This window comes from Semicossyphus pulcher, unplaced genomic scaffold, assembly GCF_022749685.1.
Source record: "Semicossyphus pulcher isolate SPU_LCO1_2020_fin unplaced genomic scaffold, fSemPul1.0.p SCAF_14, whole genome shotgun sequence".
NCBI classification, from domain to species: domain Eukaryota; kingdom Metazoa; phylum Chordata; class Actinopteri; order Labriformes; family Labridae; genus Semicossyphus; species Semicossyphus pulcher.
The window spans coordinates 8299830-8325816 of NW_027211648.1; the positions used below are offsets into that span (position 1 = coordinate 8299830).

General features: G+C 42.4%; 1 protein-coding gene across 1 annotated transcript in view; it reads right to left on the reverse strand.

The window, feature by feature from the left end:
- plekhh1 (pleckstrin homology domain containing, family H (with MyTH4 domain) member 1) overlaps nucleotides 1–25241 on the reverse strand; it is a 38106-nt gene extending 12865 nt beyond the window's left edge. The window contains exons 1-15 of the mRNA XM_069661699.1: nucleotides 25070–25241; nucleotides 19134–19319; nucleotides 9693–9755; nucleotides 8050–8199; nucleotides 7868–7951; nucleotides 7613–7694; nucleotides 6649–6831; nucleotides 5714–6477; nucleotides 4891–4969; nucleotides 3173–3264; nucleotides 2871–3018; nucleotides 2574–2710; nucleotides 2246–2356; nucleotides 1856–1942; nucleotides 1283–1444 (exon numbers count right to left, since the gene is read on the reverse strand). Coding sequence (XP_069517800.1) covers nucleotides 1283–1444; nucleotides 1856–1942; nucleotides 2246–2356; nucleotides 2574–2710; nucleotides 2871–3018; nucleotides 3173–3264; nucleotides 4891–4969; nucleotides 5714–6477; nucleotides 6649–6831; nucleotides 7613–7694; nucleotides 7868–7951; nucleotides 8050–8199; nucleotides 9693–9755; nucleotides 19134–19277 — 2286 coding nt within the window. The 5' untranslated portion in view covers nucleotides 19278–19319; nucleotides 25070–25241. The remainder of the gene's footprint in view (nucleotides 1–1282; nucleotides 1445–1855; nucleotides 1943–2245; nucleotides 2357–2573; nucleotides 2711–2870; nucleotides 3019–3172; nucleotides 3265–4890; nucleotides 4970–5713; nucleotides 6478–6648; nucleotides 6832–7612; nucleotides 7695–7867; nucleotides 7952–8049; nucleotides 8200–9692; nucleotides 9756–19133; nucleotides 19320–25069) is intronic.
- Between the last annotated feature and the right edge of the window lie 746 nt (nucleotides 25242–25987).

The window sequence follows — 25987 nt, forward strand, 5'->3', positions numbered from 1 at the left end:
CTGGCATCCTCTTCAGGGAGAAAGGCTGGCTAATCTATACCTCTGCAACTTTCAAAGGAAGAGGGGTAGGGAGGTAAAAAAATATACACAAGTTCTACAACGAAAAACACATAAACTTTTATAACAAAAATAAAACTATAATATTTCAGTAAATCCAAACAAGGTGGTGGTGTTAAGTATGCATTTGTGAGATTCAGATAACAGACCAAAGAATGTATCGACTGAACATAAAACAATTATAAGATTATTTGATAATAAAGCAAATCCTTAATTGCAGGATAAGAAAATAACAAAGCTCTAAAAAACAATTTTCTCCAACTGTTTGAATGCAACACTCCTATTACATAATAGCTAAGGGGGGTTGTTGTTTATTTTAGCTCATTTTTGAACTTTGCTGTCTTGGTGAGAAGAGACAGAGAGACAGAGAGACAGAGAGAGAGAGAGAGAGAGAGAGAGAGAGAGAGAGAGAGGATAGATCTCACCAGTCTCATGTCTGTATGCTAAATATGAAGCTATAGACATCAACAAATGGGCTTAGCTTAGCATATCCTAATGACTTAAAAAACCTATATTATAAAACGTAAAAAAAGCTCTTCTAAAGCTAATTTATAAGCACTTTATATCTATAGTTTGTTCGATTGGACACCACCGGCTATAGTCTGACGACGATAAAGGCTCTGGGGACAATGGTGAACATGCCGGTTAGCAATAGACGACTTGTGATTGACTCTAATTAACGGGTCTTAAGTTTGCTGAAATTTCAACATCATGATGCAGATAAGTAAAAGGTAAACATTAAGCTTAGTCAGGTCTGTCCTCAAGAGGAGAAGAAAACTACTTTTAAAATGCTCGTTTGTTGAACGGAGGTCGGATCGATCATTTCTGATGCATTCAAGAAAGTCGGGAAATCTGAGTGCTGAACCTTTCGTGACCCAGCATCAAGGGAATTTATCTCAAGTTAAATTTTAAATCTAGAACAGATTTTTAGCTGTTAGCATGCAGATGTCTGTTTATAGAGATTAATGATAAGATAAGATTAGATGATCCAGCAAATAACCATTACATTTCTACTTCTGCCTACTAATAAATAGTGAACCTTAGAGCTACACAGATTTTTTGACCTCGTTCCGGTCTTTATGCTAAGCTAAGCTAACTGTATCCCAGCAGTATCTTCATGTTTAGATATCAGACATTTAAGCGGTAAAGATCTTATCATCTACACCAGAGCTAGAAAGCGAATAACAAGGTCGTAACTGATGTCTCATGACTTCTGTCTCCTGACCTTTGTTAGCCAACCTCTCGTTGTGGGCTTGGCGGCGGTGGTCTCCACGGTAACCGGGCTGCTGGCTTGGACTTTGAGTATGTTCTGCAGAACCCTGATCCACTCCTCCAGGATGTTGGGTGAGTCAGCGGTCAGATAGAAGGTCTTCTTCTCTGTAATCAACTGATGAGACAAAAAAAGGGGGGAAGAATATGGGAAAAACGCTGAGCCAAGCCGACCGAGATAGCATCATCGTGTCAGAGGAGATCAGAATCAGCTTCCGAAGAGCCAGGAAAACATTCCAGGCCAATGCTACACCTGATGTCATTTTAAGCTGCCGCTCTGGTATGCAGTCGTAAAGCTCTACTGTGCAGTGTGTGTAGCTGCATGTCCCCTCTAACGACTGTGTTTGTTTAAGTTTTGCAGCAAATTCTGTTGAATTGTAGATTAAAACAAATTGTACTACACAGCCGGCAGAGGTACGTAGTCATAGTGTGCTGCCTGAATCATACTTTACTTGCCTTGGAGTATTCTTACACTAAATTAAGTACCATTATTTATGTTATAAGGGTTTCAGATATGTTTTCTACTTACTTGAAATGTCTGTGCCCCTTCCCCTCGAACTATACTGCAGGATGCGTTCAGCTCAATCTGACCTTGAGGTTTCCTGATCACGTCACTCTGCAAACAGACAATAAAACACACATTGGTTTACTGTTATGTCACTGAATATTGTTTCTAATAAACAAAAGAAACATGTAAACATATTAAAATCCATCATAAAGTTTGTAATCACAGTGTACTTTTTGTCATCTACACTGACGTTTCTCGTGATGAGTTGTTAAGATGCTACTACTATCTTCAACTGCAGCCATCTTGCACGCAAACACACAAGATTTTAAAATATTCCTGCAATGTTTTCTGTGCTGATAGTAAAACCTTAGAAGGAAGCAGGCAGGCAGGCTCACAGCGAGACACACTCACAGGAGATTTGTAGTAGAGGATCTCTCCATTCCTCAGGATGAACCAGCGGCGCTTCCAGGCTTTAACCTGACTGCCCATCTTTAGCAGGTACCCGGACTTCTCCAGCATCTCCTTCGGACACACACAGCACGGGAATGATTAAAAAACAACAGCCTGGTAATATTCTACATCTTTCATTTCTTTACTATTAGATTTTTTTTTTAAATTAGAAGGGTTTTGTTGATTTAAAGTGAAGATTTATTGGTGTTTTTAGCCATCTTGATAGAAAGTAACACAGATTAGATGACGACCAAAAGGCCTCCACTATAAAAAGTAGGACTGCACTCACAGGCCCGGTGCTCTCGCAGGAGTAGGAGGAGGTTCGCTGGACTTTATGTTCTGGTTCAGAGTAGTCACTGTCCAGAGAGTAGGCATCAGGAGGAATGGCATAATCACTCTCCGAGCTGATGGAGGACATGGACACACCTGGGAAAAGAGGAGATGGAACATACATGAGGTTTGGAAAGGCATATTAGAGAAAGGGTTGAACGGACAAAAACTGGATTCAAAATTCCTGCATTTACTCAAATGTTGAGGATAACAATTGTATAGGTGCATGGTTTTTGCTGGCTGTGAAACTCCTCACCTCTCTTGACGGCACGCGGGCTCCCAGGGACGCTGCCCTTCCTGTCCGGACTCAGGATGGAGGTCCGTAAACTGGCCAGAGAGCTGCTGTCGTCCTCAGACCCGGAGTCATCATCAGGCAGAGGTACACTGCTGATCTGAGTGGCTTTCTAAACAAACAATTAAAAAGACTACTGTAAGATAAAACACCACATCTGAATTTTAGCACTGATGAAAACTACTCTCAGGTTTACAACTCAGAAAGTAGTCGATAATAGAGAGCAAGGCAGACTAACAGACATTCAATAAGACCATCTCACTCACCCCTTTCAGTGTGGTATAAACTGGTACGTTGATATTCTTGTAGATCAACTGGGTGAACGGACCTGCCGCTGGATATTGTGGTAGATTGGACCCTGCAACATAAACAGGAAAACAATTATTCAGAGTATATTTGATTTAATATGTTTGTTATTCAATTATAGACGTTGATCATTTTATGGTTATGCACAGAGCATGTCAATGCCACTTAGCACAGCGTTTACAGCTCAGAGTAAGGCTATATTACTATTGATAAATAGTGGCCACAAATGGCAACAGCAGAAACATGGTCGGCACTAAAACATACAGTATATACATATACAAATGCTGTAACAGTAGTACAAGAAGCAGAGAGTCATACAGTAAGTGAATTGACTCTGCAGTGTCAGACACACAGCAACATCTGTAAGATAGCTAACGTTAGCTAACATTAGCCTTCATAATCTACTGGTCATGGTCTATAGCAACAAAACTCGCAAGCATGTTGAATTGAGCTATAATGCAATTAGTTTATTATTAACTTAACTTGTGAAAAGAATATTCATATTAATTTCTAGTTTTGTTATTTCTACTCCTCTTTTTAAGGTTACATTTTCTCGGTTTAAGCTAGCAACGCAAGCTAGCAACACTTATAACTACACTCATTAACATAAACACAGACCAACCAGAACAGCACAAAACACAATATTAAAATAGATCATAAAAACTAGAGATTTATAACAAGCCCCAGGTAATTCAAGACCACATCACTGATAATTAAGTAAACTTTAGTCTTAAATTGATGCTAAACTTTTACTAGCGGTGTATTAGCAATTAACTTCATAGCCCAACTCCTAAGAAAAGTTGTACGTAACTTCAATCTAAAGGACCAATATACTGACAAGGTATATACTCAGAAGTCAGTATAGTGGCTGAGAAAGAAGCTGTTAAACTGATATATAATTCAGGAATTCTCAGGTCCCCAGTGTTAAAAGAAATGTTAAGATGTCTTGAGCTAAAAATAAAAGCTGAAATAAAACTGCCAGAGATCAAAACGCTCCGACTACAGAAGCACCTTCAGGCAAAAAACATGAGAAGAAGCTGAATAAGCTGTTCAGGCTATGACTTAATCAACAACAGCCGCTTGGCATCAGCTGCATGAACCTGGCAGTCGGGATATTCAGCCGTCAGAGAGCTGTCAAACCTCACTGTCTGCATCCTGACATGATGGATGATGTCGGCACAGAAAGCATAGCAGTAATTACCCCCAGACCACGTCCTTTCATCGCACATGATTAAAAAGCAGCCTCTCCCTCAGCTCCTCTAAACCTCCCCCCTCTTATGCTCTTCCTCAGCTCTTTAAAAAAAAAGAGGGGGGTCTGTAGAGCTTCCCCAAGAGAGCCCACACCTGTGCAGGTGTGCGGAGCTCGAGGCAGGAGGAAGCGACATGAAAGGCGGCAATGACAGATCCAAACTAACCACACACACACCTCTACAGCAGATTTAGACTCAGCTGAATGACATGTCACTTCACAGTGCTGACTCCTCTCCTACACCACCCAAGCTCATGATACACATGCAGACAGTTAGGCACACACACAACACATGGTTAGACACTTATTTACACATTAACGTCAACTTTCCTGTCGCCCTCAATGGATTAAACTGACTAGAAGTTAATGTTGACTGGGTCACTGAAGTAGTGGATGCTAATGAAGAAACAGTGGATGAGTAGGACTCACCGCGCCCGAGGCCCCTGGCTGCAGGACTGGCCTCAGATACTCTCATTCCTGATTTCGCCACAGCGTAGATCCGACTCTCCTGCAGAGATCAACAAAGTCAGGAACTCATTTATACACATATTATAAACACACTTAAATAGAAAGTTGGATCCAGGATTTTGGATTTGATTTGTTGAACATTGTGTTTAAAAGGATAGTTTGACAGTTTAGGAAACACACATTTGAATTTTCACCAAAAGTTAGAGGACAAGATTGAAACCAACCGCTCTTCTATCTATATAGTAAAGGTCAAGTCATGTCACCAGCAGCAGGTTAGCTTAGCACAAGCACTGAAAACAGGGGGGAACTGCTAGCCTAGCCTTGTTCAATAAGAGCACCTTTAAAGCTCACTATTTAACATGTTCTATCTCTTTTGTTTTGTCTTCTTACATGGGGTATTTTAGGGTCTCTTTCTTGATTATGAACAGTAGTTTCTCTAAGTAGAAACATTTTTCACCTAATAATCTACTGTAAAATGGCACATTATCATTTTATATTTTGGTTGCAATGGCAAAAAACAGTTAAACGATTTAGACGACACATAAATCATAAGCTTCGGAGGTGTTGTGAGGTGGCTGGCCCCTGTCTTCAGTCTTTGTGCTAGGCTAAGCTAACCAACTTCTGGCGGCAACCTCATGGTGACCATACAAGCAGGAGATCGGTTATATTCCTTTAATCTCAGAGGCCTTGGGAAGTGACTAAAATATTTGCAGGTACAATTTAACAGCATGTAATAATACAGGAAGCATATAAAAAATTAATTTATAATACACATCTGTCATACCCATGAAGGGAAGCGGTGTAACGGAGGCGTTGGTGGCTTCAGAACTTCTGGATCCAGCCGCTCCAGTTCTTCTGCGAGTCCCACAAAGGAGACTCCATCCCGGGCTGGCTCCTCCGATTCCGACCCCTCCACCACCCCGTCCATGCTGTCAGGAAGCCCGTCGTCGATGTCCGTCTCCTCTACGAGCTGAGAAAAAGGCGAGGTGGCAGTGCCCGTGCTCTTGAGGGTGGAGGAGGTGGAGGATGGGGTCATGATGTCGATGTTTACGTTGAGGTGGTGGAGTCGGTCCAGGCTGGGCTGCGGCTGGCTGTAATGCTTCTTCACAAGCTGGATGCTGTCTCTGGGTGTGAGCGGAGTCCGTACTTTGGGTAACGTCATGCTGGTACCCTGCTGGTGACTTTGAGGATTGGGGAAGGGGTTGTTGGTGGAGGGGGAGCGCGACAGGAGCGGGCTTTTGGGTGTGATTCTGATGGGGGGTTCAGGGGAGCTTGGTCCGTGAGCCATCTCATAGGCTGAGGATGACGAGGAAGAGGAAGAAGACGAGTGGAGGCACTGAGAGCGGAATTTGCTGTTGAGCTCATCGGAGGAGTTGTCTCGGTCAGAGCCCCCTGCCGGACCCTCTTGGCCAACTGGGAGCTCTGGTCCAATGATGGAAACAGCGCTGCCGGGACCCTCCCTGCTCCAACTCTGAGAGAGAGCATCGTGGGCCGCGAGGTCTCCGAGGCAAATCCCTTTACTGGACAGTTCAGGAGTCCGTTTCACATCTGAGGAGACAGATTTACAAGATCAATGGAAACTGAGAAAATAATGTAAAAAGATCAAGTCGCCGTTTCTGTTACAGTCATCAGCCAGACTTGAATGAACAAAAAAACATTCATAGCTTCAAAAGCTTCCTGCAACACATCCCCAGAAAATACAAATTAAGGGCCACACACCTGTGGGCGAGGGCTTGATATTAGACGCGGCTCCCCGGGGACCTATCTGCCTCCAGCTGTCATCTTGGGCAGGTGGTGTGCCGGGGCAGCTGGGAGGAAATAGCGGACTGCTCGGCACCAGGTGGGTATCCATTACAGGGGAGGTGGCAGGAGATCCACAGGATGCAGGTTTCTCTAAGAGAGCTGGGGGAGAAAGATATCACCAGTACATTCTTCATTAGTCTACATGACCTTTAACCCTCCTACTGCAAACAAAATACTGATTTCCAATGGCTAGCAGTAAAAACACAGTATTTCCCATATTTCTTAAACTAAATGGAGGAGTGGAGTGCAAAAATATAACATTAATTTAAGATGATTAAGTTGTTTAAAATAACTTTATTTATTTCTCTTTCACTTCTCAGCTCAAAGGTCAAATTTGGGTTAACTATATTTATTATTATTATTATAACTTGTTTCGCTTTTTAAAAAAGGTTGCTAACCCGTTTATGTGTAGCCTAAATTTAATAAAAACTGTTTACTTGTCACTGAAAATTAAAAAAAACAGAGAAAATGTAGCAAAACTACAGTAAATACAACCAAAGCAACAGCTAAAGCAGAAGCGCTATATCAAGCGTAAGCTAGCTGGTAAGGTAAGCCATGGCTAGCCTTATAAATGTAGCAATATTTTACCTTTTGTATTACATTTGAAAATATCCACATGTTAATACAGACACCTTCGTTTACCAGTTAGTGATTCCACTTCAAATAAGCTAGAAACTAAATCAAGCTAAACTCTTGCTATTGCTAATTAGCTTAGCAGATCTCTGGGACTACGGTGGGATTCAAGTGTTTTGGTGTGGTCGGCAGCCATTATCTCACACATTTAAATGTATTCAAATGTAAATACATTTGTGATAGTGAATCCAATATAAATATCACTTTAATGTGCAGTTGTCAGGACAACAGCAGCAGCAGTATCCACCTTGTAGTTTGTCCTGCAGCAACATTATCTGTTCTGACTGCTTCAGGTTGGCCATTTTCAGCTGCTGGTTCTCTTGCTCCATCTGCAACACATTTCATAGGTATCTTAAACAAAAACTTTTATAGTGAAAAAGTTTGACTAATGCAGTTTTTTGTTTAAATCAGATTTTACTAGAAAAAGTCTCTCAGCGGGGCGAGGGCTTTCCCAGGGGCCTTCACTTCAGTCAGCAGAGAATCCATACATATGTGAGCTTACCTCTCTAAGCTTTACGGTCACCCAGTCTTTAATCTTGGCAGCCTTCTCCTCAATAATTTTTGCCTCCTGGGCTCTGACTAAGATCTGTAGTGAGAGAAAACAGGGTTTGTGGATTATTTCAACCTATACATCGTGAACATAAATGGACATTTCTGCTCCTTATCTGATGGCTCGGTCCATACCTGTTTTTCCAGCTGCATCTCTAATCTCTTTATCACAGCATCTTTATCCTGAACCTGACCGCTCAGGTCTTGATACTTTCTGTACAACGAGCTCTCCGAGTCGCTGGTCTGTATGTTTGCAGACTTAAGCTTCTCTTCCATGACATGGATCTGAAATGCATAATTAGAGGAGTAAATGCACGAGCGAGGCTAAAAGGCGGCTTAAATATGCATGGTTCATTTAGTTTTGATGGGCAGCAGACAAAAGCCGGGAAGAAAACTCTGAGGTTACTTTTTTTTTTTTTAACGCTGACGAGAAAAAAGCTTTCTAAGCTCAAAGGTATTTCTTGTTTTTAAAGAAAGGGCACCATCAAATTACCACCTACAGAAAACACCTGGAGCAGCCAATAATGACAGCAAATGGGAGATTAAACACACAGCGAGAAAAGGCTGTGTGTCATATGTAATGTATGAGGCTTCTTATCCTTAAACCACACTCTCCTTTTGTTAAAGCCCATCAAAGGTTGACTCACACTCCAACACACAAGACAAAATCCAACAGCTTGTGTAACTTTATGGTTCCCAAATGTAGGATTTCCTCTCACATCACTTAATGCTGGGCATAAAAGTTCAATCTTGGGCTTGAGAGCTGTCGTTTGATTAAAACACTATGTGCCAAGAAAGGTTGTGATTAGTGAAAAAAAAAAATGTTTGTCTGCCTTGAATAAAGATTTTTTTTGTCAAACACAAACAGAACAAATTGTGATTGTGAGACAGATTTTAAGATGCAGTTTGAAAGCATGTAAGTAAGTTGTTCCTTTCCAAATCACCCAATGAGCTGAAAACAGTAAATTATGAATAGACTTACAACTGTTTAGGAAAAAGATGATGGTGATCTTGTGAATGTAAAAAGGACTACTTTGACAAGGATGAGGTATAATCTTTAAGTTCTTTCAAACACTAAAGGAACAAGAGCTTGCCATTAAAAAACTGTAAGCAAAACCCTCCAGAAAATCAGCTTCAAGCATGTTCACTGAGATTTTGTGCTTTCTTTGTGCTTAAAAGTTGAACCAGAAAGTTGGTGGCTTGGTTTGTACATTTTACAGCTGGCCTTCATATTCTTCCTACAGACAAGTAAGGCTAACTTAGCTAGCCTTAAAGGGGAGGTATTATGCTAATTTCAAGCTTCATATTTCACTCTGTGATACCTGTGGAGTAGCTTAGCATAATTTACATCCAAAAAAACCTCCTCATTTTTTCTCACACTCTGTACGGGCCCTCATACAGCCTCTGTCAGCTCTGTCCCTTTAAGAAAACCTGCCCCTACAAGCCCACTTTTTTCTGATTGGCCAGCTCTCTGAAGCCTGCTGAGACGTCTTTGTGACGTCACAAAGTGCAGCATGTAGAAAAAACTGTGTGAAACCTGGCGTTCACAGCAGCTTGCAGACTGAGCTGAGAAGCTCCAACAGACTTCTACCTACAGATTTGAAACTTCACCCACGTTTAGTTTGAACATCCAACATTGTAACATTATATATATGTCTTAAAATGTGAAACAGCATAATACCCCCTCTTTAATTAAAACTAATGGTTATATAACTGCTATTATTAGTTTTATAAAAAAAAAGGAAATATGGTTCAAAAGATGAGAACTTCCTCTTTACCTGTTTCTCAGCACTCTCAGCTCGCTGGTCAGCCTCCGTCACCCTTTGCTCCAGCTCTTGCATCTGGAATAGAGACAAAAAAAGGTCAGCCAACTCATGCTCAGAGTTACGTTAAAGAACACAGAAACACTTAGAGCCCAGAACAACAGGTTCTGGCAAGACACATCCCATAACGAAAGCCACAAAAGGCTCTTTTACACAGATAGACCACCAAGCCTGCAGATGCAAGCAGACACACTTAATCCTTCGTAATCACTTTTGCTTTAGGAAAGACATTTAAAAGATTAATGTAGTGGGAAGCTTTGACAGAACAAATGTGTTATCTTAATCAAGATGGTGTAGCTCTATCAGTAATGCAACTCAGCAACTCTTTAGCAGACATTATGTGGAAGCAGCAGAGAGGCCCTCAGAGGAGCCTGAACATCTTTCACACTGGTCAAACAGCAGCGTGATAGAAGAATGCTACTATGTGTGTGCACAAGCTTGCGTCACCTTTTGTGCAAGCATGCATACTCATGCTTTCAAAGGCAAACACCGTCCATCCTGCAAGTGTGCACACATCTGCAAGTGCCTTCTCTCTCAGCAGTACACACACACACACACACACACACACACACACGTTTTACACAGGACTCCCTTTCTTCTGAGTTCAGTGACCCAGGTGAAAGGAGAGCAAACACACTAATGGATTCACTCTGCCCGAGAGATGCATGTGAATTCCTCCCATCATCTTGGTTTCCATTCCCTTTGTTTCTTTTTGTCTCCCTTCTCGCCACCTCCCTAAAACGCTCCCTGATTCCCAAAATCCACCTCTCACAATATTTGAGAGCTTCCTCGCAGCCAGATGAACACACACAAAAGCCAGAGCGCACGTTGGTGGTTGGATGACTTTTCACCTCAAGGTCAAAAACCTTCACAGTGAGTCAAAGGAGCTTGAGCCAAAGAGCACACAGCACTTTGTCCGCCATTCAAAACAACAAAAACAGGAGAGGCAAGACAGCACTTTAGGTGAATTTAAAGTGCGTCAAAAGTCACAATGCAGAACAGATGTGAGAAGCGGTCATCAAAAGAAACCATTAGACTTCCTAAAAACCTATCACGCCCAGTTTAAGGACATGTTAGAGGTCAGGAGGTGGAGGTGATTGGACCTGGAGTCATGAAAGTAACATGTTAGCTAGCACCATGAGTGCAAGCTAACACAGAAGCCTAAGAGGTGTGTATACAAGGAGCTACAGCCATGAATGAACTTAACTGAAGTAAGAGAACTTAGCAAGAGATAGAGCATAAGTCCATCAGGTAACTCAAATTTTGACTTAGCTTAAAGAACAAATGGTGGTGATATCAGGATGGGGAAGTTTCTATCAGAGTATCAAAGCAGACTGGTAATAAGAGGTGAGTTTTTAAGATGCACACAGTCTTTGCAGCCTTTCAAGGAAACGATGCTAGCGATTTAAAGTCTTACTTTTAGCTAACTCTTTGAACCATTTCTGTTACTTTTAGCCATTTAATAACCTTTACTTTAGCTAACCTTTAAAAAAATGTATACACCACACTAACAGGCCTACATTAGCTGTCTCAACTAATATACTAACTAATACTAACTATTTCTAACCATTAACTTTAGCTTACTGTAACTTTAAGCTAACTCTTTCAAACATGAATCTTTAGCTTTGTCTTTCTTCCATTAGCCTACTTTCAGCTAGCTCTTTAAGCCATTTATTTGTTAAACATAGCCATTTCAAATCCTCCACTTTAGCTAACCTTTTAAAACTGTTTATCTGTAGCCTACACAACGCTACCTAACAGATCTACATTAGGTATCTCAACTGTATATTCATTAACTTAAGCTAACTATTTTTAACCTTTAATTTTAGCTTCCTGTTTCACAGATTAAATACTTTCAGCAAACTGTTCCTTTAGCTAATTCTTTCAAACATTTATCTTTTATGTTTAGCTTTCTCTCTTTCTTCCATTAACCTACTGTCTGCTAGCTCTTCAAGCCATCAGCTATTTATCTACTAGTTACTTTTAGCTAGTTCTTAAGCCGTTATTGTAAGCTAACCTTTTCAACCAGTTATTTGTTACTTTTTGCTTTTTCTTCCACCAATTACTTTCAGGTAACTCTTTGAGCCATTCAACTGTTTTACTCAGCTAACTGTTCCCACTATATATCCTTTATTGTAAGCTAACTTGTTCAACCATTTAAGCTACTTTATGTCTACTTGACCATTAGTCCAATACTTTTAGCTATCCATGTTTAACATTTATACATTATTTTCAGCTAACATTTTAAACTGTTTATTTATTAAAGTTACTTTTGGCTATCTTTTTCACCATCAAGTACTTTGAGCTACCTGTCCATGACTTTAAGCTAACTATTTGAGATGTTCATTGCTTTTAGCCATTAATTTAAGCCATTTATCCATAAATGTTAGCAACCTGTTTAGACTTCTCTGCTCGCCTGCAAACTTATTTTCATTCAATCTCAAAAACCTTTTGTGAAGGTTACAGCTGACTCAATATGTGCATTTTATTTTCTGATCAGAAATGTGTGACCTGATGCTAATGACCTGGCTTCTGTAAGAGTTATCACACACACAAATACAGACTGTAAAAGATACAACTGTCAATTTATCTCACTGTTTGTCTGTTTAGAGTCCAACTGCTGAGTCCTGAGTCGCTGAGCAGGCGTGATACAACTATGTCTGCAATCCAGCATCTGTCAGGCCACAGTGCAAAACAGTTATCTTCTGCTGCTGAGAGGGCTGAAAGTGGATGGAGTGGGGGTCATGTTTCGTGAAGCTTTGCATTAGCGGTTTTAGCTGCATACTTCACCGCACTTTAAATATGTCTCTGATATTCTGTTTTCCCTCACTGTCAACAAAAACCATGAAAAGGAAACCAACAGAATTGATCTTACTTGCAAGTATTGTAGCCAGAGCCTGATAAAGAAGACGTCTCTGTACAGCAGACCTCACAACACATTAATGATCTATACAGTTGTACTTGGTAACACTTGAAACATTGGCAGTGTAGTTTATTTGCAGTCGATTCCCACAGGCATGCACTCCTGCTGCCCTAAATACTTGACAGGTCACCACATCCACAGCTAAAAAATAGTCCCAAATAATTTGTGCTTGAGTAACCTCTGCTTAAAACTACAGTGTGCAGCTAATTCAGGAAATTGTGAAGCTAATTTTTAAGATGGAAAGCAAATATTTGATTAAGATTTCGTTTTTGAGTGTTGGCCTAAGTATGTTTTCCAGAGGGACTGATAATAGAGGTGGAGATAAGATGAGAGCAGGCTACAGACAGCAGATCATCTGCTTCCCAGACAGCCAACAGATCTGTCACAGCTAAGTAACTGTTACTTGTAGAGATTTGACATCAGATGTTACAGATTCCTGATAGCTGAGTTATTCAGATCGGTTAGCTTTGTCCCCAACTTTCCCCACCAGTTCTTTACACAGGACATGTAATAAAACTGCTCTTTTCCCGCCTTGTATGCACTGATTTAAACCATAGAGAGGGGATAAAAGGAATTATCTAATGTCAGTTCACTGAGTGCTTCACCTGCCTTCCTACTTTATAAATCATTAACCCTTGTGCACAGCTGATGGTTAATAATGACCCCAGCTCAATCCTTGTATGTTGAAACCCCTGTACAGAGGAGAGGAGGAGGGTGGACGGATAGGGGGAGAGAAAAGGCGCTAGTACAGAAATAAGACCTCTGCACACCTTTATAATACCTCAGTGATTATCTATTAAATAGACTAATTATTCAGCAGATATTGTGGCAAAAGAGAGGGTATAGTAGTGAGAAAGTGGTTAAAATAGTCAGAGGTAAACTCAGTTGAACGCAGGCTACAACAAAGCGACCCGACCTTCACATGATGAACAGACTGAGGTGGTTGAACTCCAAACAAATCCTCTCATGAAAATAAATATTTATACACACGAATGTGAACCCAGTGATCTTTCAAGCAGTCGTCGTCACTGACTGATTCCCCCCGCTCAGAGTCGAATAACAATTTTCATCCTCGAGGCCACGTGAGACAAATGGAATATAATTTGTTCAGTATTAGATTATCCAGGCTGAAAACTCCTATATTCATGGAGAGCCTTTTAAATATATTCAAAACTCTTAAAACGTGTTTAACCTTGTAAACATCTCCATGTGGTGTTCTTCATGTGCTACAAGACATATCAGGGACAACATCAGCAGTCATCTCCATGGCTGGGCCTGTCTGCTTTTAAACTGCAGTGTACCAAGGACAGGCTGAACAACACGTTTTCAGATTGGCAGGTTTGTGACGTCACAAACCTAAGGAGCCAATCCTGTTATGGACGGGTTGACGCTATGCATATCATTATGTGTAACCTATGGCAACCACTTCGGCGATGCGCAAGCCAGCTGTAACCGTCATTGTCATTTCTGCAACGTTAATGTTACTACTACTAATGACTACATTTCAAGCTAGCTACGTTTCAACAAGTTGCCATTAAACGATGGCAGAGACGTGTTTTGTTTTTGTGACAGAGGGGGCGGGTGGAAATGTGCATAGTGGGCGGGGACTAGGCAGATTCAGACATTCTTAATGAGGGAGAAGGAGGAGAGGTCTTGGGAGGATTTTTACAAGGTAATTAAAGGTATTTTGCAGATCAGATCATTTTATCAGACACAATTATTTAAAGCAGAGCATTTTATATGTCTTAACATGACTGGAGCTGCTCTTTAATGGACCTTTCAGGATGAATTTTGTGAATGCTCAACACAAACTCTTATACCGGGATGTTCTCGTGAACATCTTCTCTTGAGGGACACTTGAATCTTGATGTTTTGATTTGTAGAACAATTACCCAGTATTGTATTATAAGATCAAATTATTTTCTGTAATTACAAGATTTTGTGAAATCAGCAACAGAAAATATTCTCTCAGTGACCTTTCCAGTGTCTTCCAGTTCCTTACTGCAAAGTTTCTGTGTTTATAGGCCACTAGCTGACAGCTGCCGATTACGCTTTCATAATCCACAGTAAAACTCATCCTGTTACACTCCTCACAAGGCAAATGGGGCATCTCCTTCTCTCTCTTCTCAGCCTCCGGGGATAAACGCCGTGTCACAGGCAACCACGTCAACTTTTTTTTGTTCATGTTTTTCCATACCAAAGTGGGTCAATGCGTAAAACACTCCTAACTTGGCAAGAGAGGAGATGAAGAGCGTGAAGCAGACTTTCCAAACAGCAATAACATGACGGAATGGGAGTCACTCAGCAAAACCCCCCCCAGAAAAACACACTCAGCAGCACGGGCCTCCACTTAAACCCTGCTCACTGCAGCGTGTGTGTGTTTATGTGTGTGTGCATGCATGTTTATGTGAGATTAATTAGTCAGTTTGCCCCTCCCCCAAAACAGAAGTGTAACTCTTTTCTTTGCAACACGGCCAAAAAGAACATTTAACAATAAATAGTGTGTTTTCTGGCTATTAACCTGTGTGTTGTTATGAGACAGAAAAAGTGAAAGGCATTAATTAGTCCATATTCAGGAACTTTATTTTGGCTTCATACCTGAAGTGAAAATTGGCAGCTACTAGAAAATATCCATACACTTGAGTATTGCTATATTATGTTTTGTGACACTGTATCGATTCTCAAAAACCTGATCAATTTTTAAGTAATAATTTGTATGCAAAGCTTAATGGTGGTCGTTCATTTTGTTGTGTGTAAACAAACAACAACTAGATACAAGTGTTAAAATGTATCTATCGCTATTTGACTTTTCTGAGCCCAATGAAACAACTCGATTTAAGACTAGAAGAAATAAGCAAATATCAATAGTATAAACACATGGTTGGTTGGTTGGTTGGTTGGTTAATAACGGCAATAACAGACCGTTGCTATGAAGAACAGACCGCTGCCAGGGATACGGCTCTAATCACAGAATCTGGAGGACTGTAATCATATCAATCCGCTGAAGGAAGTCCAGTAAATTTGACGCCCGTCTATTTACAGAGGGGAAATGAGACAAAACAGTGGATAGAAAGCAATAAAGGTTAAACAATGCAAAAACTGAAGGCTACGACAGAGAGATACAAAACTGAAGACGGCACATGAAGTAAACATTAAACGGAACACGGTACGGGATACGGCGGTGTTTAAAGACGGTGTATGGAAAGGAAATCAGTCCCATTTATCATCAGTGGAAACAGCTAGACTTGCTCATTTTAAGGCGGCGTACAGAGTTAGGGCCTGTGTCGGGCGTTTCTTTCTTTCATTATATATTTTCTATACAGAATCAGTGCAGCTCACCGCGATCGTCACTTTTCCTTCAACAACCAATCAAAATCAAGAAGGGACAGGACTTCAGATATCAGCTTTGTCAACAACAATGGCGGAGGAGAAGCGCGTCGTTTCATTTTTTCGAGGGTACAATTTCCAGCTGTAGAGCTGCTGCTGATGCAAGGACACGATTCCTTTTATTGTTTCAATGTCTTCTTTTTAAAATTTCCGTGAATAAAAGCAAATATTAAGCTTACAGAGCAATTTTAAAAAAAAACACCAAGGGAAGCGGAAGTTCCGCCAGACAACTTTCGTAACCTAGCAACCTAGTGGGTGCTGCCAGTGCAAAAAACAGCATCAGTGGACAAAGACCCTTAACTGCTGCTGTGGACGCAGCTCTAACTGTGAGTGTAACTATTTTTTGAATGAAAAACAGAAGTATAATCATTTAAAATCAATATTTTGTGTCACCATATAAATAAAAAAATCACCCTGACAGGCTCATCCGTTAAATCATTTCACAATGTTTTCCTCATTAGAAAAAGGCTCCAACCACTTTAAGAGCCAAACCGCAAAAAGATCCCTTTAGCCTGCAGATCCTCTTCCACCATTATTGTAGTAGAAGCTATCTTTATTAACGACTTTCTCACAGTTAGAAATGTTAGTAACAGAGTGTGTGTGTGTTTTGCATGGGATCTATCAGAGCAGTTGGAGGCCTGACAGAACCTGACAGCGGACACAGCAGGGAGTCGTCCTGCTCTTATCAGACACCGGGTCATGTTTGGACTGTAAACATCCTGCTGACTGACTGAATGAACCTCTGGAGCACTTCAGGATTAGAGAGGATAGAGAAAATGAAGCACTGTGACACTCCAAACAAAAGCAGCTCCAAATTATTTGAGTCTATGAAGAAGCGCCACATGTAAAGAAACCAACTGAAAACTGCAGAGAAGTCAGACAGAGAGCAGTTTTCCCTCCTTTCCCTCATCCAAACAATTCCAATCTTTTATCTTCAGAGCAGAGCTGAATCTCCTGATGACAGCTGATTACTTTCCAAAGTGTCTGGTAGTCAGGCTTTACAACAGCCACAACTTTACAAGCATTTGGCCGGCAGCTAGCGGTTACTCCCCCCGAGAAGAGGGGTAGCACACGAAGTGATGACTTAAATGTTAAATATTCATCTTGGCTGAAACTGTAGCCAACCGCTGATGACACAGAGTGAGTGGACCAAGTGTTTACCAAATAAGCTGAGTAATCTCATCTGTCTTACTTCACACACATAAACACACAGTCACCCACACCTGTATTTCAGACTGATTCACATGCTGTAATTGTCTCCTCGTGCAAAAAAACACTTCAGAACAAAGCCAGGAGAGGAGCCGAAGATGAGGCAGTTTGATCTGCACAGTGTTTCGGTAGAGTCAAAGTGGCACGGCAAGTTTAAACAGACACAGATTCAGGTCATCTTGGATTATTTATGCTGAATAATACCCCTTTCCCACTTAAGTTTAATGTGTTGACGCAGGTTTTTCAGACCCGGGAAGACCCACTTATAAATGCCGATTTTCTCTTTTCCCATTGCCAGTGAAGTATACTCCTGTCGGTCTATTTTCTGCTGCGTCACCGTCTGACGTCACAAACGCGCCGGAGACAAGGTTAGTAAATGGTGAAGATGTTACGGTGGTTAGGTCTTTATTGTATCTATAACTCACCGACAAATTTGGTACGATGTTCGAGCGCTGTTGGGACGGAGGTGGGCGGAATTTGTAGCCGAGATGAAGTTACCGACGGAGCATAGCATCGCGCCGGAAATGGGACGGAGATTAGCGTGTCAGCACGGGTTTTGTGTTCCCATCAATGCCGATCGGAGCCGAGGCGATAATTACCCGGGTCTACTGCAGAGTCATTTGACCCGGGTCTGACTACCGATTGTAGCCTTTCCCATTAAGCACAAAAGCAGGGTGTTAGCGGGTGTTAGCGTGTTTTTTGACCAGTGACAAAGCGGCTTAAGAGTCAGGTCAAATCATCGCTTCAGCGCTTCCTGTTAACTCTTACTTTAAGTGCAGAAGGCAGATCCATCTATGTTCTGAATCAAAGCCACAGTCTCAAACTCAAGCGAGGCAAAGCATGACACCACAAGCAATTTTTAAGTTTCCAAACTGGACTCCTTACATCTTGGACAAACTGTATTCCCCATCTGGTTTGGGAATGCTGTATTCCCCCAGGAGGAGCTTCAGGTAGTTTCTGAGGAAAATCCCATCTGGGCTGCTCCTCTTGCACTAACACTACTCTCTATTGGGTTACTCCAGCTATTTGGAATCCATTACTGCGCAGTTTCAAACTGCTGATTAATTATGGGGTTCACTGGTGGTTTAAAGGGCCAGTTCACTGATTTTCAACCTCAGTCCTATCATGCTATTATGGTCGGAAAAAAATGCAATTTGGCTCTGTGCCTTTGGAGGATGCTATCCGCTTCTCCAATGGGCCCTGGAAAACCCCCGCCAGATGACGTAAAACGTGTCATCTGGCGGCCAGGGAGCTCGCTAAACTGCACTTCCTCAATCTAGGACGCCCGCCTCCGATGTCATGTCTCGTTCAGAGTCGTCAGGTTTGAAATGTAGACTGCAGACGATCCACTGGTATATTCTCGTCGTATTTTCACTCCAGCATCTCTCGCTGGGCTGCTCCTTCAGAGGGAGAGGCGCAATGCACGCTGGGTGTTGTAGGAATGTAGAATGGGCGAAACCACAAGCTGTTTTTCAACTTTCTCCACAGCTATGGCGCCAATTTAAAATATTTCTTCTATGGATTACAGAGAACACCAGCTTTGACTGACAGCGGCTTTTTACAGGGGCGAACTGCTCCTTTAATGGGTTAAGACCATGACTGCAACATCCCTGGTTTGTGTCCGGCTGCCGACCTTTGCTGCATCTCTCAAGCTTATGTTTATGCAGATGCAACAGTATGAGACCACCAGTTCAGATGAACACATGCATAATTACATTTCTTCAAACTTTTTTTGCCTTACTGTTTGTTTTAATGTGTAAATCTCTCCTGATTCAAGACTTGCATGACAACTTTGGTAAATTTGAACTTATGAACCATAGCCGCAACTGGCTCTAGAAGACTATAATCCTAATCAGGCTGACTCTTTTCTCTCTTACCTTCTCTGCCAGCAGCTCCCGGATTTTCCCCGCCTGCAGCCGGAACCTCAGCAGCTGCATCTCCAGCGCGATGCAGCGTTTCTGCCAATCCACGCTGGCCACTCTGACGGCTCCCGGCCCGCCGCTCTCCAGCACGTCTGCCATGGCGAGGACTCAGAGCTGCTCTGCCTCTGGACTCTGACTGCACTGAAAGACAGGAAATGTGTTGTGATACATCATGTTTAAATTTAATCTACATCTCTTTCTGTCCACAGTAATGAGGCTCAAAATGACACGTAACAGCCCGAGCGGGACACGCAGCAGTGATGTTATTTCCTTAAGCAGTCCAGCTTCTGTTTTCATTTACATCACAAGAGCAGAAAAAGGTGACTGAAGCCCTGTAAATGCTTTTTGCTGACCGCACTTCCCATGATTCACTGTGGCAATGTGAGTAAAGCGAACACTAATCAGTCAAGAATGACACGAGTTTACTGAAAGCTTCCTCTCACTTTCTCTTGCTCTGTGACATACAGCACAACCACAAATATACAGAGATTCAAACACACTGCTTACAGCCTGAATCGTTCCTTCCTCTCCGTCCGCAGTCTCTCCACATGCCCACACACACTGAACAAAACCTCAGCAGGGAGGCCGTGTGTCAGTGGGGGAGTTGGGTTCATGCGTGCCGGCTCCCAGGCCTGCCAGCTACAAAGCAGGTCAGCGCTCTGCTTTTTAGCCAAATTACCTACTAACCCAATCCCCTTGCTCTCTCCCACCTCCCCACCCACAGCTCCTTCGCCATGCAATCCCTTCTTAATTACAAGGCAAGACTGAAACGGGATCCCGTGCAGCACAATGGTGTCTTTCTGCATGACAGTCCCATCACAGCTAGAGAGGGGGGCCGACAGCTCGCCTCGGCAAAGAAAGGAGGAAGGAATGTGTGAGAATGAATGGGCCGAGCGCTGAATGTGGGAAACTGGGCCGCTGAGGTTATTTTTACCTGAGGAGGATTGACTGGTGGTTCATTCACAAAGGTTAAGGCCCTACTGTGCGAACTCAATAAAACTCTGATTATCTTGAGATAAAAGTAGCCGTAACAATCAGCTTTGTGGTTGTAGCTAACGTGAGCCCCATGAGGATGTTAAGATGTGTGAGATTTATGGAGAATGTTGACTTATTATCCAGTAAAAATGAAACCAAATCAAGTTCTTAGGAAGTTAAAAAGTTAAGCTGTTTTCAGAACAGACTCAAAGTGCAGCCAGACACTGTCAGCAGAACAGCAGACGTTCAAAGTCCAGCAACTATAACTGCACCATGGCACTCCCTACAATTAGCATGCTCATAAATACAGGCCTAGCAAACAAATTACAGAAGTCATGCATGTGGAGGTTTTCCTCAGCCCGACCGCTGTGCCCAGGCTGGACAGTCGAGGTCCAGCAACCCGACATCTCCCTCTCTTTCCGGGTCACAATAGAGCGTACGAAGGTCAAGTAAAAGAAGGACGCCGGCGCGGGGGAAGAGAGGAAATCAGACCGCTGAATAAACCGTGCTGGGCCACACTAGGGCATGCAAGGACAGTCGAGGCCAGGCTGTCCTCCAGCAGCTAACAGCTGGGTGCAAACAAGCCATTTGACAGTTAAACACTCTTGGCACTGCCATGCTAATTCTATCCAGAACAAGTCCTTTACCACTCACTGCTTGTTGAAAATAAGGCTGTTGTTACAATGTCTGCCAGCTGCTGTCCGGAACCCAACTTAATTTACCGTATTCACAAGGCGGCCAATTATCTCAGACGTCACACTCAGGGTGGGAAGATCGAATGCTGTTTTACTGCTGTGCTGTCTTCAGGGTTTGAAAATAGTATAAACATAAGCAAACAAATCTTTGTCATTTCACTGCCTCCCTATCAACAACTGACGAGACAGTAAAGAAACTAAGAACCTTATTTCAAAGTAAAACTACATATTTCTTAACCCATTAGCTACCAACGTCAAAGTTACAACAGCTAACTTAAGAATTTAACAAATTCATAGCTTGCAATACCAGCTAGCTAACATAACTGTTATCTAGCTAGCATCACCATTATCAACATCACCATTGTCTTACTGACCAACACATTAGCTAGCTAACATCCCTGTTGTCTAGCTAACATCAACATTAGCTAGCTAACACTTAACCGTTGTCTAGCTAACATCGCTGTTGTCTTGCTAACATCAGTATTAGCTAGCTAACATCACTAATGGTCTAGCTAACATCACTATTAGCTACCTAACATGATCGTTGTCTTGCTAACATCACTAATGGTCTAGCTAACATCAACAGTAGCTATCTAACATTACTGTTCACTAGCTAAAATTAATATTAGCTTAGAATGTATGCCTTTCCTATCATATATTGAAACACTATCAAACGGTAACGTTAGCTATCGTTTACTGTTGTCTAAAGTAGATAATTAGTTCTGTATTTTCTCTATTGTCTTGCTAGTTGCAGATCAATAAGGAAGTGGGAATGGTATTGATTGCTCAGATTCCCTCCGTTTGATGATTTGCAAACCTAAAACAGAGCAGTATAACATTATAAGAGCATTTCAGCACGAGTGTGACCTTAAAGGAAAATGACCGCCACGTGAATATGAGAAAATCATGTCAACCAGGAGCCTAACTTCATTATCAGGAAGTGTAAAGTTAAAGAAAGGCAACCAGAGGTTACAAAAGGCCACATCTCCTCTCTGCATCCGTGTGCAGAAAGACAAAGACAACCCCGCTTCACCAGCCTGGTGGTTATGAGCAGTTTCCATCATGTCAAGCTGTGTTATAAAGTGGAGTCATTTTTTTCTTTTGCATGAACATTTGTATGGGGGGTCTACGTTTGGTAGCGCTCAGGCCACCCAGAACAACAGAGCTGAGAGGTGTAACGGTGGAACTCAGACCCAGAGTGGAGAGTCCTCTCCTGGCTGCAGACAGACAAGAAAGCCCTTTGAGCTCCTCAAGCTACGAGAACTTTGCACTCAGAAGAGCCAGAGCAAACACTGGGGAAGACGACTGAACGGAAACACCACCACAACGAGCCCAGGTGGATCGTTTTTACTGCTGCCATCACTGAAAACTGCTTTCCACTGACTGCACTGACAGTTATACTGCAATATTCCTCAGATAGAGTGAGATTTGATATCCAGCATCTTACGCAAAACGTGGAAGCTATCAAAGATCGTTTGAGAAATGATTTGGATGGGAAAGTGTGTTGCAAAATCAGATTGTTGACTGCGCCTTCGCTCAGTCAAAGATTTGAGGGTGTGCACTGCTCTTCAGAGGATGCACTAAGCGCAAGTACAAGTCTCAAGTCAGTGCTTCCATTGACTAGGACCTCCTTAATCACCACATATTCAAACACACACACTCCCCGGCCGGTCATAACTCTTCAGGGCTTGCTTACCAGAGCACAGATGGAGATACACGCTGAAAAAGATTGGAAACAGACACACGTGCGCACACACACTGACACACTGCTGAGCATGCAGCTGCGGTGATGTAAGTGATTAGGTGGTTCAGTGATATCATCCCCACCAGACATTTCAAATCCCCGCTGTTGTTGTCTCCGCCGAGGTCCAACTTGGCTTCCCCACATTTTGGCAATCACCTCCCTTTAAATAAAAAGGTCTCCCGTCAAACAGCTCAGAAGCATGTGCGTAAATGTGGGTCAGTCCCTGCAGATTGGTGTCAGCGTGGCAGATCTCCGTGTGTACAAAAAGGCAGACAAAGACAGATAAACTTAGAGCATGACGAGTCAAGTGTGGGTGTGTTAAATACTGCCTTATCTTCTCCTCGGTCTGCCCTGAATGTTTAACAAAGGGGACCTCTGTCGACTCCCATCCGCTCAAGTAGGCCTCACACTTTTGTTTAAATTAGTGCCCCACTATTTTGGTCCCGTTTTACATCTACAGCTGGGATTTAGTCCTATAAATAAAGGGGAGGGGAATCTCCAATGCAGCTACACACTTCTTAACCTTTGACCCCGTTCTTAGAAAACACATGGGTCTATTTATCTGGCGCAAAAAGAGAATATTAAAAAAAAAATTAAAATAACAATGTTTGCCCTACTTTCTATTGTTATCATGTAATATTTCAGATTAAAAAAGGCCAATGCAAGTCTTACTCAGTCCTACTTTTAAAGCATGAATATACCTCGTGTTTATCCTCCTCCCGTCTATCATCTTATCTCTCTTGTCTCACTCCTCCTCCTCCTTCTCTCTGCCTCACCCCTCCTCCTCCAACACCTCTCACTTTCCATCCTCCTGCGCTTCTTCCCTCTCCTCCTGCAGCACCTTTCCCACCCTCCCTCCTTCCTTCCTTCTTCTTCCCACATCCTCTCCTCCTACCTTTCTCAGCAAGAAAGCTCTCTCTCCCAGCTCAGGTTAATGACAGGCCTCTGCAAACTGACCACACTCATTATCAGTCTCGGGCTTAAACACAGGCTCTGACATTCTTCTGTACTGAGGTGTAAACATCTACCTCTGCAGCTCTCCTGTCCTGCACACACACTTAAAGCCTGGTCTTTACTGCAGCACTGCAGGGCATGGAGACAGGCTTTGTTTCTTGGGGGTAAAAATACATGATTTATATTAAGAGACACCCATTAACACATTGCAGGACATAATATCTTCTGCTCTGCTCATGTTATAACCAGGGGAGGTGTTCAGTAACAGCTATGGCCACAGCTAGAGGAGTTAGATTGATGTATGTAGCAGTTAGGACTTTCAAGGTTTCTTGGGAATTTAGGCTCTTTGAAGGGAGCCGGATCTTATGACTCCATTCCTTTCCGAGAGCCGAAAGATATTGGCATAAAGGGGAATGGATCTAAACTCTGAAATTTTGGCACATTTCCACCTAAATTAGTGCGTTAACGCAAGTTTTTCAGACGCGGGAAGACCTGTCTCTTTTCCCGTTGCCAGTGGGGTATACTGCTTTCGGTCTCTTTTCTGCTGCGTCACCGTTTGACATCACAAACGCGCCTGAAACAGGGTTAGCAAACAGTGAAGATGTTACGGTGGTTAGGTCTTTATTATATCTATTATTTATTCTGTCTGTGTAGCAAACTCGGAGCAGACAAATTTGGATCGATGTTTGAGCACTGCTTGGACGGAGACAGGCGGAATTTGTAGCTGAGATGACAAGGAGTCACAGAAGTTACAGACAGAGCATAGCATCGCGCCAGAAAGGGGTCGTTGATTAGCGTGTCGACACAGGCTTGGTGTTCCCATCAATGCCGATCTATCTGAGCCGAGGCAATAATTGCCCGTCTATACTGCAGAGTTATTTGACCCGGGTCTAAATGCTGATTGTAACCTTTCCCACTTAGCAAAAAAGCAGAGTGTTAGCGGGTGTTAATGGGTTTTTTCTTGACCTGTGGGAAAAGGACTAAAAAGAACATCTCTCACCAACAACTCGGTTCCCGACGTTCGCACCAAAGAGCCGTTCAAAAGAATCGGATCGTTCGCGAACGACACTGAGATGCACACAAGAAACGAAAAGTGTGCGTGTGTGGCAGACATAAATATGCACAGTTTCCTCTAAAGGCATTCACATGCATGTCCAATCGTTTCTGGATTTACATTTATACTTATAACACTTGGATAACTGATTTAAGAGCTACTCCAGGGGGAAGCTGTGGCCAAGATTTTGTCCAAAAAAGGCTACAGGGAACAGGTGTGCAAGACGCGCACGGCTTAGTAGAATAGTAGCAACCGTAAAACCGTCGGTCAGCGAAAAAAAAAAGTTCTACCAGGCTTCAGACATCTCTCAAAATACACAGCTGCAGCTGTGGCTTTTGTCTCAAACTAACTCCAACTGCATGGTTAAATGTATCATTTGGCAGCTGTATCCAAAACTGTGCTTGATACTGTGGAAGCAAAAGTATAAATCGGGTTGTTTCTGCAGCAGAGCACTTCACAGCTACTTTACCTTGTGACTTTGTTGTCTCTCCCCCCTCAGTCGGCTTTCTCCGCTCACGGACACTTTCCCCGGTAATTCGTCGCAATTCGGCTCATAACTTCTCCTTCAGTCCGTCCACTTTCTCTCCGCTTTCGTTTCTCATTCATTTGTTTTGCAGCGTTTCATTTCTTGCCCCGCTGTCTTGTCCTTCGCTTTCTTTGGAGCGCAGACTTCAGTGAGACTCACTCTGAGCTCCATTCAACAGACTCATCCCATATTCCTTTAAAGGGCCCATTGCAGGATCAAATTTCTCCAGGAGTCAGGCCCCCTCTTATGTGCAGGAGCTGCTCAGGATATTGCATTAAGGCTGGCTCGGGTTTTTTCTTTCAGGATGTAAACACAGCCTTGTGAGGATTTCTTTGAGCTAAGGGAAAAGTCTTTTGCCCTAAATCCTTAACTTTAAACAGTAACAGAGTTCATTGTATAGCTTGATGCATTTATCCTTTGAATTATGAATAACACAAAAAATACTTGTTAGAATAACAATTTGTCGGTTCTCCACAAAAAAAGTTAAATCAACTTGTTTGCAGCAGCCATGCTAGCTGTTCTGTTTTACTGTATTTAAGCACAGCAGGGCTCTTTTGCTAAGCTCATCATGCTAACTTTTTATAATACACATGCTAACATATTAATGTCTAGTATAAAAAGGGGGTAAAGGGTAAAAATCAGGACTACTGAGAAGTTGGTGGAGGCTATACTTGCAGAAGCTAGCTACTTATAGGGCCAAGCCAGCTCGGATAAAAGAAATACTGGTGCAAGAGTTCAAGTTACCCGTTCAACCACGGCAGGAACTCTTCTGTCAAACCCAGCGACCCTCTTGTCCAGCTTCTGGCTTGACAGGACATTCAGCAGCGATATTACCTCTGCTGACTTCTCAGCAGTCTTAAT